The sequence below is a fragment of the Protopterus annectens genome, chromosome 13.part0 (assembly GCF_019279795.1).
Source record: "Protopterus annectens isolate FY-2018-M chromosome 13.part0, PAN1.0, whole genome shotgun sequence".
Taxonomy (NCBI): domain Eukaryota; kingdom Metazoa; phylum Chordata; order Ceratodontiformes; family Protopteridae; genus Protopterus; species Protopterus annectens.
Window position 1 is genome coordinate 219084592 of NC_056747.1, and position 14844 is coordinate 219099435.

The 14844-nt window shown below is 39.6% G+C and overlaps 1 protein-coding gene across 1 annotated transcript in view; it reads left to right on the top strand.

Moving 5' to 3' along the window:
• Positions 1-14844, top strand: part of MIER2 (MIER family member 2) — a 397788-nt gene that overhangs the window by 272647 nt on the left and 110297 nt on the right. Inside the window, exons 9-10 of the mRNA XM_044053751.1 lie at positions 12990-13117; positions 14376-14512. Of these exons, the coding sequence (XP_043909686.1) occupies positions 12990-13117; positions 14376-14512 (265 nt within the window). The remainder of the gene's footprint in view (positions 1-12989; positions 13118-14375; positions 14513-14844) is intronic.

Consider the following 14844-nt stretch of genomic DNA (forward strand, 5'->3'; position numbering starts at 1 on the left):
CTCAGAGGTTTCTAACAAAGAAGATCAAGGGGCTCCAGCAGCATTTGCCTTACACAGACCAACTAAAGTCTCTATCACAGTTTCTCTGTATTGTATAGACTTCTTAGGGGAGATTTTTATGCCTGGCCTACAGAGCAATCCAAGACCCAAACCTAGTGAACTTGCTGCATATCCGTAAATCAGACGGGACTAGGGCTACCTATTCCAGGGACCTAAATATGGCCTGTGACTTCAAATAGGACATACTGAAGGGACCGATTTATCTCCCAGCAACTGCCACGTCTTTGGAACAGGCTACCAATTCATGTTAAACAGAGAAATTCTATGACACTGTTCAAGAGGAACCTGGACGAGTGGATGGGGCACTGTAAATTCTTACCGGGGATAGAGCCCACAACCCTCCTGCACATGGATGTCATCACTAAATAAGGTCTTTGGTATTGACTAGCATTTCTATGGTATTACATTGGTATGTGAAACATCTAGGCTAAAAATGACCTCTGGGTCAGTAGCCTAGTAATCTGCTATGATCTTATGATCATTGGAAACAAATACTTTTGGGAGGGGGGCGGGGGTGTTTGCAGAACATGTACATCTCTTTTTTGATTTACTTACATCTCCTCTGTCTTCAAGAATAACTATCCTGTGTGACATCACTCAGTACAGGTCTGACATATTGGAGTGTTCTATTGTTGCAACATACACCTCCAGAGTCAGAGAGAGATTGTGGACAAATAAGGCCTCACACAGGTTAATAAATCAGGCCCCCACTAGCAGTACAAATATCCCATTACTTGGCTGTCGTAACATAAACACTTTTCATACCTGACATTTTAGATAATATTCGCTCCTTTACCTTTACGGTTATTACAGACATTTGGATTTCATTTAAAATGTATTTCGGATTTTACAGAAGAAGTACTTGGCAACCTTCTTCTAAACAAAACAATTGCATTGAAAACAGGCTTAACATGAAAAACGGTACATTTCTGTTCCTTGAAACTAACATTTAGTGAAAACACATCTGATAACCCATTGAACTATAATCGATGTTCTGAGATTCATATGCGAATAACATACATTGAAGTTGTAGTTGGCACCTATGTGAGGGGTGCAGGAATTCAAAAGACAAATGTGTACTGCATTTGCTAATGGCCTACAACTGTCCACTGGGCAGAAATGTCCCTTTTCAGGAGCAGCCCAGGAGTACTGTCTAGTGAGGTAACTTGACAGAGTCATGTAAAAGACAAGTGTAGAGGAATTGAACCATGTCATATACTAAGGGAACCTGCTCTTTAACGAATCATAGCCTTACCCATCTGCATTAACTGCTAGCCCAAGCAATGCATTTCACATCTGTATGCCTGCAAAAAAAAAAAAAGGCTAAATGTGTTCAGAGCTAAAATATTAACATTAAATTCGGACTTCATGCTGTTCAGTTTATTCACAGCTAAATAATACACAGTCAGCATTCAACAGAACAAGGAAACCATAATAGCCATGTTCTTTGGATGTAATCCTTGATGATTATCCTGTTTATTGCATTCAGTTTCCTTTCTTTACACAATAAGTATTTTGGTGCGGAGGATTGTCTCTTGCCTCCAGTAGTAAAGGTATAGGTTTTGATTCTGTGCAAGCTAGTTAGCCAACCAGCCCTAATGAGGGTGTTTCTCTCACTCACTCACTCACTCACTCACTCACTCACTCACTCACTCACTCACTCACTCACTCACTCACTCACTCACTCACTCACTCAGTCACTCACTCAGTCACTCACTCAGTCACTCAGTCACTCAGTCACTCAGTCACTCAGTCACTCAGTCACTCAGTCACTCAGTCACTCAGTCACTCAGTCACTCAGTCACTCAGTCACTCAGTCACTCAGTCACTCAGTCACTCACTCAGTCACTCACACACACACTTAACATCCTTGTCTTCCTGTAGTGTACCTGGATTTTGAATCTCATCTCAGTGCACACCCGCTTTTCTGATTAATGACATTCTCATGTCAATGCCATTGAAACAAAATGCACACCTTTTCCCTATAATGCTGACTTGTCCTTCCTGGACTGATGTGACTTGCATATCTCCTCCTTAAACAATCATATTGACTCACTCGCATATCTTCTGCTTAAACAGTTGCACCAATTTTCTTGATTTGTCTGACTGGCCCCTTGTCAAATAAGGGATGCAGAGCCAATGAAGGAGACAAATCAGCAGCAAAAAATAGTCCAGCACAAATTTGTTGTTTTTTTTTTTATTAATATTTCTCATTCTTTTAATAACAAGTTATGGCCTGGCTTAAAACCAACACAGGAAGCGACTGTAACTTAATACAGGTGGTTTACAGGGTGAGCTGCAATGACTGTGAAACATTTTATGTGGGGAAAATGCTCAACAGACTTAAAAGAAGGATTTCTGACCATCTTTCCAAAATTGGAGGTAAGTGCAAGAGTAATGCACTGGCTCAGCACCTGCCACCTCACAAAAGTCACACTGATTTTAAATTTCACCATATGGACCTTTTGGAACTGGAAGCAGACCTCCCTAATCTTTTAGCAAAACATGAACTATTGTGGCAGCTGAAACCGAACTCTTTTAGAAAACCGGGGCTTTATTATTATTGCTCCATAAAAAGCATACTAGATCTCAGAAAACTGCCCCACTGTTTAAAAGACTGATATGGGATTGATTAATGCTGACATTACTTGCTAATATTTTTTATAAAAACAAACACTGTTTACTTCATTTTGCACTAACTTAGTGTTATAAAGAACCATTCTCTGTAATTGCTCCCTTGCTCCAAACAACCTGATTATGTATAAACAAGGAATGTTTTTGATGCTTTTCAGAATCGCTTGTTTGTGTGTTTCAACAAAGGATATTCCTTTTTTAACTCAGGACTACCTGCTATTTTCTGTTTGATTTTGTAGCATGTATTTTACATTTCGATTTTTAAGTGGAGTAGGTGCATAACCTAATTCAGGAAGTGAACATCACACTCTCCACACTGCAAAGTTTCTTTTTGGTTTATATTTTTGAATTACAGTCTGGATAGAGAGTCAACAAATCCAGGTAAATACTCTAGTGTATGCTGCGACTAAGAAGCGGATGCAACTTACACTAAATTTTCATATTCTCCAGAGTGTTGCATATGAGTCAAGTAAGCTCAATTAACATTTTCTGTCAAAAACAAATCCTAATCATGAAAGAGCTTGCTTTCACAGATGTGATCAAGCTAAAGTAGAGTCTGTTGAAGCTTTTGTTAGTCATTTATATGAACTGGCTAAAAGTTGTGGGTGTGACCAAACTGAAGATGAAAATGTTAGAGAGAATTGTGATTTGGTTGATACTGATGTTTCACAAGTTTCAGCTAGAAGTGAATTTAACTTTGGAAAAAAACAGTTCAGATTGTTCTTGAGGCTGAATTGTTGGAGAAAATGCAAATATGGTAACTTGTGTGTTATGTGAAAAGCAGAGAAATGTAATTCAGTAAAAAGTAGGATACTGGCCAAAATAAGTGTGTGTATGTGAAGTAAAGTGAATGCATGCTTTGCAATGCACAAGTCAGAGCAGTGTGTATGATGTCCCTCCTCTGGGCCAGTAATCGAGGACCCTCAATCTTCAGCACTGACACTGGTGAGGGATGATCACTTGGATCAAAAATAGATGCACACAGTATTTCCAGATGCAACTCTCTGCACCAAGCACAACCTCCCTTAAGGGCACACAGGGAGTACACTTCATCCTGGGGCTAGGTATCCCACCCTCTATCCAGGCCCCAGATAAGACTTCCCACTAACATGGCTGTAGAGTTGAGTCCTGAGCAGAGTGTTCTAAGCAAAGTCCTTCATCACCCTCTGTGAAACTAGTGCTCTGTGTCCCTACTCCAAGTAGCTAACACACACACTTTGTTTGAGATTTGATTTTCACACACACATACACGTGGGAAAGGCTGGCACAGCTCTACCAGATATGCCCCCTTTGTGCAGACAGTAAGTTAGTTACTGCCACCAGAACTCTGCAAAGCCAGGTACTGTTACCAGGGTACCCAATTATACTGAGTAAACTTAATACAGATACAAATGGTAATGTTTGACCAATGCAGTAAGGCTTTCAGGACCGGCCACAATGTCACCAAATAAGTACTCTCAGAGGTTAAAATATTCTCAAAAAGACCAGCCACAATGAAAAGTTAAAATATATTTAATAGTAAATAATAAAAAAAACATGAAAATACTAAATATCTGTTTACAATAAACATTAGAGTTTCAGTCACAAAAAATGTTAAAAATAACATAGATGGCAAGGTTCACACAGCTAGAGAAAAAAAGTGCTTAATCTCACTATATTTTCCTGACTGACCTAAAAAATAACTGTCCCCGAGTTCACTTACTTGAGTAAGACAAGATGAAGTGGGTTAGTGATCTTTCTTGTCAGGCTTCACAAACAGACTGCCCTGAGACGTCTCTCTCATCTAGTATTAAAACATCATTTCACTGCTGGATTACAGAATGACATCACATGCATCTGGTCATCTTACTGGTTCCCACACTTCCCCCTTTACTAGAAAGTGAACCAGAATCTTGCACATATGTTACCATACACACACACAGGTTTGCTGAGATGTGTTATAGCATCTGGAAGGTATAAAACCGTTTCAAAAAATTCCACCCTTCCAGGGTAGCAATTAGTTCACTCCTAAGGACAATATAGTAAGAGTCATACTCCTGGTTTTCACAGACATTTTGTCTCTGGCTGCAGTCAGAACTGTAAGATACAATCTTTGTGGCCTCAACCAGGTAATTTAATTTCAGACTATTTTTCAAAGGTAGCTTGACTGAGATTAACTTCTTCTCTTCCAGTATCCTCTGTTACAGTATATTCATTTCAACAGTTACAGTACAGTCTGATATACAGGTGTATTTATTTTCTGTCCAGCAGGACCCACTGTTGGGACATTTTTAACATAAGCAGCTTTACAAATACATTTTCAACACAAGAATCAAGACTAGGAGAGGTGGGCAAGGAAAAGCAGTAAGAAAGACCAAGGCAGATAAAGAGAAAAAAATAATCATGCATTATTCAGGAAAATAATCTGGGTTGGTGGAGAGAGCCTGTAGGAAATGATGATTTCTGTATTCTAGCCTGTATTGTTATGGCAAGTCTATCACATTAAATAAGCTGTGTGAACATACCACCTATCAACAGCGATGGTCTGAGTAGGACAACTGTTTGTTCATGTTTGATGTCCACCCAGGTGGCCTACATCTCAGAGCTATATTATTCTCTTTACCCTTCAATACCTGGAAAGAGTGTTGGAACTTGCTGCCCTTCCTTTTCCAGTCAAAAAAAAATTTGTTGGATGTGAATAAAAATGGCAGCATGTTTAGTCAGAGAAGTGATGTAAACCTGATGTGGGTTATAGACTATATATCTCCCTGTCTCTTATCGTTAGCTCTCTTATCATTAAATAGAGCAGAATTCTTACTTATAACTAAGTTTTTCCTTGCAATAGATTGTTTCTGGAACTGCACGCTACTCTACAGGGGGATGAAGCCCTGCTCCATTCATTCTCACTAGACTTGGGATCACTATGCCCCCCTACACTACCCTCCGTTCCCACCCATCCTATCTTACTGTACATGTAAAGTTTCCATAGGCAAGTACTAAGCTAGCTGCCTTGTGGTTCATTTTATATCTAACCAATTTCCCTTTTGGAGCTTGTATTAACCTATCCCATTTGGTTTAAGACTGGCCTTGCCCATCCTGTGAGTGATCATTATTTATTACCCCTAGTGAGAATATTTGGATTATATTATAGATGATTTGAGGGGACCCATGCATAGGCTAAAGCATTCAGGAGCTGCCTCTGTCCTTTAGTAGTTCAGGGGGCAGTCCTGGGGTTAATTCTCTGTTTCCTATCCATAGATCCGAGTTGCAATTCCATATAGAAATGGATGAGCTTTGTTTTTACATAAATGGAAAGTCTGTTTCAGAGCAGCAGTATTCTCTGTGAGATATTCCTGTCCCTCCAAATCATTCTGTTGATGATGCAGAAGAGACATAAATCCTTAGACCGAGTATTTATGATGCCATTTGACTTTGATATGCTGTACGTCCATCAGTACTGGGTTAGAGGATGCATTGTATGCCTGTGTCTGGCATACAAGGCATCCACCAGACACAGGTCACCACTTAATCTGTAGGATACAGTGTACAGGCACAAGGCTATGAGTCTGTTCCTATAGGACATATTGTTTAAGCCTAGCATCCTTTTAGTAAGGTATCTCTGTGGGCATCCCAGTTGTTGCATGTCTGGACAAATGCATGCTGAAGGGGGCATTATACTCCATGATTGACCAGATGAGGGCTGAGTAGAGGAGGCAGTGGCATCCTTAGATTGAGAGACAGACAATCTCTTTGTAAGCTGTGCAGTATGGAAGGACTGTCTTGTGACATTTCACATGTGTTGGTATAAATTTGGGTCACTGTCCACACAAGTTTTCAAATCCTGAACAACTGGGTCAACTCTCAGGGGCATATTGTCAATGTGATGGTTCCCCAGGTTAGATAACTTCCCAAAGTATACAATAATGTATATTTTGTTTATTTACTTGACATTTGTTGACCAGGAAACTCTGACTGAGCTATAGCCCTTTTTCGGTGGAGGCCTGGGGAGAAAAGCTCCACAGAAGAACAAAGTTACATACATAGCATTATTGAGAACAATACAGAGTGAGTAGAATTTGGTACTCAATGTGAAACAATGTGTCCAACAGAAATAAATGCACAGAAAGTAAAAACATTTTAATTAAAAGCACACAATCTAAAAAGTATATTTTGAGTTCAAATGCAAAATAAGGTAAGGTAAACATGTTGGTATATATATTTCTCAAGGTCATGGTGGACAAAATGCAGCATATTATGCTGGTTAGTTGGAGAAGTTGAGGGAGTAGTTATCAGCAGAGTTGTTGTTGTGTCTTTCGGCTTTTCCCAGTTAGGGGTCGCCACAGCGGAACTCTGGTCCGCTAATGATTGGCAGTTGATTTTTACGTGCTGAGTTGCCAGCCCTAACGCACAGCCTTCAACAAAGGTACGCCCATTCACGCATGACTCCACGCAGAAAATGCTCTAGCTGAGAGTCGAACCAGACAGCGTCTTACTGTGAGGTGACAGCGCTACCGCAGCACCACCACCGCGGATCATCAACAGAGTAAAATAGCGATAAGGGAGAGTGTGAGGGAGGTTGTAGTGGATTGATTGTGCGATGTGGTAATGGAGGACAGATAAGATAGGGAGATAGGGAGTGAGTGTTGTTATTTAGGGAGGAAAGTTTAGAGTGAGCTTTTGGCTTTTAGTTTCAGCCCGTGATTTTGGCACCAGGAATTTATTTGGTAAAAACCTACCTTTAGGATTGAAGTTATTCGGAGATTCAATGAGTGCTCCTAGCTTACAGTCATCTGCAAACTTAGCCAGTGATCTTTGGTATTGGCTTTTACGTCGGAGAAGTAGGTGCTGAACAGTAGAGGTCCCAGCACAGAACCATTTGTAGACTCCACTGGTGACTGGTCTCTTTTTGAAGATAATACACAGAAAATCAAAATAGGGGAAGCTATCTTTGAGCCGTCTGACAATCCAGGGGGTGACATAGAGGTTTATTCCCAGTTTATCTAGCTTTTGTACTGTGTCTTAGTGGGGGATTGTGACAGAAGCTTTGGTCTGGTTTAAGTATGCAATGTGCACAATTTTACCTTCATCCATTGCTTAGGTGACCTTTTCAAAAATGCCCACCAGGTTGAGAAGCATGACCTGCCCTTGACAAATGCAAACTGAGATGGGTTCAGTGGTTGAAGGTTCCCCATGTCCTTATTGACTAGTTGCATATGTATTTCCATAGCTCAGCATATTTTGCATATAAGGCTAGTCAGACTTGTGGGTCAGTAATTGCCTGGTTCTGTAGAAGGCCTTCTGTGTAAGGGAATGACTGCAGCTGTCCTCCATTCACTTGGTACAAAACCTGTATGGAGACTGCGGTTGAACAGTGTTGTGATGGCAGGTGGCTACATTCACTCTTCCACCCTCTGAGCTCAATCAACCAGTCACAAAGGACTGTTACTTACACCTCTGTAGCAAATTAGCCAACCAAACCACTTTTTCCCACCTCATATTCCGGTCATATTGACACTTCCACAACTCTTCATACTGTTATCCTTCACTGTGGTGATGCAACTCACAGCTTGTCACTAGGACGTCTCATTTAACACACCATCTGCAGTGATACTGGAACACACACTGAAACTGAAACCACTGAAACTATCACTTTCACGTCTCTCCAGCTGTAATCAAACCACCTCTGTTTGCTAATGTGTACATTATAATGTACATACACACAGATTGTGTCTGTGTATGTATGTGTGTGTGTGTGTGTGTGTGTATATATATATATATATATATATATATATATATATATATATATATATATATACACACACACACACAAAGTATAGGCACAGAGGTATGTATGAAAATAAGTACGTATACACACACAGACATAAATATATATATATATATATAGATATAGATAGATATATATAGATATATATATATATATATATATATATATATACACACACATATATATATATATATATATATATATATATATATATATTTGTCAGGCGCAGACTAAGTCTAGACATCTACTCTAGTCCCATCTCGGCTCAACCACCACCATTTTTATTCAGGCTCCCCATCACCTTCACGATTCTAATACATCAAGCAGGGCAGTCTCTTTCACATCAACCGAAGAAGCATTAATAATAAAGTGTTTGTTTGGATCAGGCAGAACTCCCTTCATATCCTGATCTTTGTAGAAACTTGGCCCAATAAGGGGAAAAAAAAGACTTAGAAATTTTACCCCCTCTGATATAGGCAAAAAAAAAGTGGAGTAGCAGTATTCCACAAAAATATTCTGGAGATCTCTTCTTTCCCCCCACATCATTCCACATTTCATATATGCAAAATTCCTTTTCTCACAACCAAAACTCTACACCCATACAAATGTAACCATAAGAGATGTGTGCATACCTCCAGGCAGTAACATACTTGTGTTAGAAGAGAGCATGTGCTGGATCTCCACCAGTCTACACCAAGAAACCATTATATTGGGTGACTTGAACATTGGCTGGCACAAAATAAATGTAGGTAACCCTTCTAATACAATACAAGTGTATGGCTTTATGCAATTAATCAATGTCTCATCTATATATATCATAAAACTATAAATTAAGAATCCACACTAAACAGGATTTTCACATCTGTACTGAAGAAAATATCATATGACACTTGTCTGATACCAAAACTTGAATAAATTCTTCCACTGAAATACAGTGAAGAATGTCACCACTTTCCAGAGAAAAACCTCCATCAGCGCCTTAAAATTATTTAATTGGAATATGCTTAAAAACCTAGCACTTGATGCTGTGACACAATTGAACAAAATATTTCTAAGCATTCTATACATAAAAGAACTTAAAAGTTCAGGCCAGCCCAGCACAATGGCTGACAGCTAAGCAACTCATGAATGCTAGAGCCAAAGTCTGGAAAACATGGCTAAAAAATGAAGCATCAGAAACAGTTCAACGGTTTAATAAATGAAACTAAGCAAAGTATAAGGCAAGATAAGAATACTATTTATACCAAATTTCAAAATACTAACCACTCGCATCCCAAACTATTTTGGGCATCCATAACAAACTTTTAAACTTGGAAAAGTCTAAACATCCTATTCCAAATACTTCTGACCATCAGTAACAGTCACCTCTGAATTTAACCTATACAGAGTCGACTCCTTAAAAGATAAACATGTAACTAACCTCAAAATTACAGTTCAGATAACCAAGAAAATACTTTGTCATGCAAGTTCCTATTTCTACCATCTAAAAGTATTTACATAGGCTCAAACTTACTACTACTGCCCCCAACCAGTTGCCCGCAGAATACATCTCACTTGCTGTTGATGCTCTAATATCTCTCTATTTTGATAAATCGGTTAGTCAGATTAAAGTATATCCCATCACTCTGGGAAAAAAATCCATCATACGACTGCACAAAGGGGGCTCTTCCACAGACCTTACAAGTTACAAATCTGTACCAATAATGTCTTCTCTGTCCAAAATCCTGGAAAAAGTAATTAATTGTATTGCAGCAAACAGACTTCTTTCTCCAGCACAGAAGAGTTTCAGTACAGAAAGCGCCCTTCTTTCTCAGTCATAGCACAGTTTCAGGCCTAATGACAGTACAACCACTGCCCTGCTCAGCTTCACTGACCCCGTTAATCACAGCAGAAATGTGGACAAACTGACGTCAACACTTTCTTGATCTGTCTAAAGTTTTTGACATGTCCTGCCACCAAAACCTTCTTGTAAAAACTATCCACTGTTGGTCTTGATGTAACTTTACTCTTCACTCCACTGTTTCCGCCGCTGTGTAGCAGACCAAGAACAGACAGTGAAATGGTGCAGTGATTTCTCTTCATTCTTGCTTGTCAGTAGGTGTTCCTCAAGAATCTGTACTTGGCTGCCTTTTATTTTTGCTATAGCTTCGGCAAACAACACAAAAATAGAAATGGCTGCACATACAAAACTGCTATGAGTGACCATAGATGATTAGACACAATTTGATTTTCATATACTTTTAAGTAATAAAAGCAGGACCTAAAACTTAACTCCCTATTAATAGGGTAAAACTATTGTCACTGATTTGGCCCAAAAAGATGTCGTTACAGCTTAATTCCAGCACTCTTCTATGCCTCCCAAATCTTTACTAGCCTAAACTCATCTCTAGCAAATAACTTGAGCAGTGCTATTGTAAAGTAGCAAAATTAGCAACAAGTCAGCACTATAGAACTCAACATTGCCTTACTCTCAAACAGATAAATTGGCTTGAACTTGACACGTATACACACACTGACTCACTCAAATTGTTTTATTTTTATTTATCATTTGTTGACTGGCTTAGTCCTGATAGGGTAATGACCTCTCTTCATGGGAAACGTGAGGTGGTATTTATACAGGTCTATGTTATATATTCTAACGTCCAAATGTCTTATACCATATGTTCGACCTTTGTAAGTTCGAATATATAATAAAAAAAAAGAAAAACACTGCTTAACAGTGCGAGCAAGGGGGGCAAGCACCCCTGTGCCCCCCACACCCCCCTACTCAAATGTACCAACTCCGAGACTGCACTTCAGTGCAGAAAAGGGAAATTCTCCCATTCTGCACCATACGGCACCGTTAAAAGTCAATCTTCGAACACTTGAAATGTCGATCATATGACGTTCGACATTTCCAGAGTTCGAAGATTTGACATAGACAAATTTATGCCAGGGGAAATTTGACCAAGTAATTGGGTAATTTCCCCTATTCTTTTCGATAGGTGTCTTGGGATCTTTTGTGTCAGGCAAATGGGACTTTAGTTTAACATGTCATTGAAGGGCAACACACTGAGGAGTGCCCCATAAAGGGAATGCTGCACAGCAGTGCCAGCAATCCATCTACTTGGTGTGAGAATAAAGCCCTCAGCCCACTGTACCATAGGTGAGTGTGCGACCCGTTGCACCAGTGACACTGCATAATCATTGACAACATGCACGCTGCTTCAGAACCCTGAAGAATAGCCTGTGTTAAACAGCATCATTCAGCCATACTGTTAAAACAGAAAATCTGTGCTCCACCAAAAAACTTTACTTCAGATAGGTAAGTCAACAAACGCTGCATTCAAACTGCATATTGAATAAATGGATTTCCATCCCAGCTCACTCGAAGCACTCAATACCAAAGGCATTTAAGTGGCAACTCAGACAACAACTTCTGGATTCTTAGATGTGCATCTGTCGATCCTCATGTCAGATTTAAAAGTTCACAGTGAGTATACCCCTTTGATTCTCCAGTTTAGGCTGTACTTAGAAATGCGTGAAGAATCCAGTACATGGGCATCTTAAAATCCTCTCCCTTTGTCTGACATTTTCATTTCTCATCCTTCAAGCTTCTCTTCCTAACAAATTTCCTTCCCTAGCTATCTGTTATTTTCCTCTTACCTCCTCTTGTACCAAACATCTCCTGCCCTCTGAAATAATGCTTGCCTTCCAAGGTTTACTAAATGTTGCCCCCTCATATAAAAAATTTCTTCTCCTACATCCTGCATAAAACACATGAAGACAATCTTGGGTTTTGCTTGTTCTTCCTTCGTTATTACAACATTTTCTCTTCCAATATATGGGGGATCTGTTCTCCCCCCACCTGCAGCATATATAATGTCAGCATTCAATTGATTGTACTCTTATTCTATGTACCCACCATGTGTAGGCCTGTTGAGTATTGTTTTCTTATGTTTGTCTGATTTACCTGTATGCAAACTTCATTTAATTGTGGAGCTTTTCTCACAGGGCCTCTGCTGAAAACAGGTTATTGCCCAGTTGGACTTTCCCAGTAAACCAGTGTCAAATAAGTAATTACTATCATTTTGCTTTAGTGTTGTATTTTGACTGTACTTACATAGTGTGTGTTGGGGGGAGTGGATGGTGGTGGTGGTAGAACTGAGGAGCAGTGATCAGGGGCTCTCCCTCCTGGCTTGGTGAGTGACCTTATATTTACAGGCAGCCTCCCCCCAAACGGTGTGGGGGCTACAGTTCAAAAATGAAGAAGTGTTTTTTTTAAAAAGGAACTGGTAAGTTACCTGGTACACAGCGCTTTCTTGCAGATTAGTTGATACGAGGAGTACATACTTGTAGTTTTACAGAAGTGTTGTGCAGTCAGACTTGGAGCACATTAAAGCTACAGAGATTAATAGGTAGTACATTAGAAAGTGCGGTTTCAGAAGAGTTCTGCATCATTTATTCACTTGTTTAGGATCCATCTTATTTTGGGAGAGGTTTTAACTTTGATGTTATACTAAGCTGAGAAGTGATTTCTTTATGTTCCCAGGTGCGTACTCGATCTGTTGGAGAGTGTGTGGAATATTACTACTTATGGAAAAAGTCATATCGCTATGATTGCTTCACCCAGCAGACCAGATTTGGAAGGAGAAAGTATGCACTGCAGTCTTGCTCCATGTGAGTATTTCAGAGCAATTAAGTGTTTGTTTTATGAAGAGACATTTCTCTACATTCCCATTTTGGATGATGAGATGCTTTAAGTTTCTAAATGGTTGCTGTACAGAATGGAGACACATTGAAAGTGTCTGTGTTCTTTCACAACATATATTCAGGAGGGTGTGGTGCACAGCCAAACAAGAGTATGGCTTAACTAGCATTATGAACTGGACGTGACAGAAGGATGAGTGTTCAGTCTTGGCTAGTATTCTGAAAGGCTGGTGATAGCATACAAGTTGCAGTGCATTTAACCTAGACCATTTTGCAGTATGCATGTTAGCATGTTGATGAACCTTTTGAGTTTGGGAAAGCGAGCAAAACAAAAAGTTGTAGCAAGCCAGAAGCACCTGTAGTGAGATGCTTTGTTAATGTTCGCTATTTGTCACAGCTGCACAGTTGTTTGCTTCGCCTGCCTTTGCAGCTGTATATACCAAAAGTAAAAAATCTTTCACCAGTTTTGTGATTCTGGCTTTGTATTCAGTGACCTTTTTTTCTCTTCAAGGTTGTTGATTGGCCTCTTCTTTAGAACGCAAACGAGTTAAGCCAGGATTCATCTTGAAAGAGTATCTTTTTTTTTTTTCTCTGTGGCAGAGAAAATAATCACTTAAGCGGCCCTGGGTAGTTATTTGCAGTAAGTTTTTCATATGGGAGAGGAGCGTATCAGTAACCCTTCACACATTAATTGAACATTATTTTTATTTATTTATTTATTTTTGCAGTTTTCATTTTACTGTTGCCAGTATTGGCCTCCATCTTTTGTATCTTATGTTCCAGTTTCTTTGCAGCTGTCAGGTTTGGAGTTATTGCAGTCAAGCTGCAGAACAGAATTGTATGAAGATGTATATTGGGAGCTGTGTATTTTGGACCCCCCTCCCCTTATAGCTGTTAGCTTTGCAAGCATTGCAGTCACACTGCAGGACAGAACTACACCAAAGTGTAAATGATGAGCTTATTTATTTGGGAAACCCGTGTCATCTCCCCTGAAATACTTGTTGCATGTGTATTAATTTGTCATTAATTTTTTGTTTGGGGGAGAGTGCAGTGCTGGAGGTCCTGTCTTGACCTTCTTGTCAAGACTGTATGCAGATACAGTGAACCTGTTTGTAACATGCATCTAAACAGTGAACTTCTTGGGCTGCAGACCAGAAGGCATTGCGGATTTAGTGGTAGTGCTCTATTAAATTTTAAGCTAACGGAGACAATCTTTCAATTGCTTTAGGGACTATGCAGATAACGATCTGGAAAGTGTAGAGACTGATGATGTCAGCAGAGGAAGAAGTTTCCCACGCAGTCCTTCTGTTACTAGTTGTCCAGACACGCATTCTAACCAGGACCAACTGGAAGAAGACAATGCAGGTAATGTTTTTTTCTGTAGATGAAGTGCACTACAAGCCATTTACCCTGTAAACAAATGCATAGCTCAGTTTTATTTTCTTCATCTTTCCTAAATGGTTAAAACTCGTCTAAGTCCAAGTCTCTTTCTCTTCAGTGGGCTAGTTAAGGGATAGCTAGCTGTATGAGTAGTAAGTAAAAAAAAAATTCTCTCTATCTTAATGATGACACCCTGCATTGCCTTGTTTTGCAATTTACCTTCTTAACTGGCATGGTGGTGGCATCTGTTCCTACCTGCTGTGTTTTTCAGCCAGTGCTGCTGCTTCCAAATAGTCCTGACTCCATTGCTCAAGTGT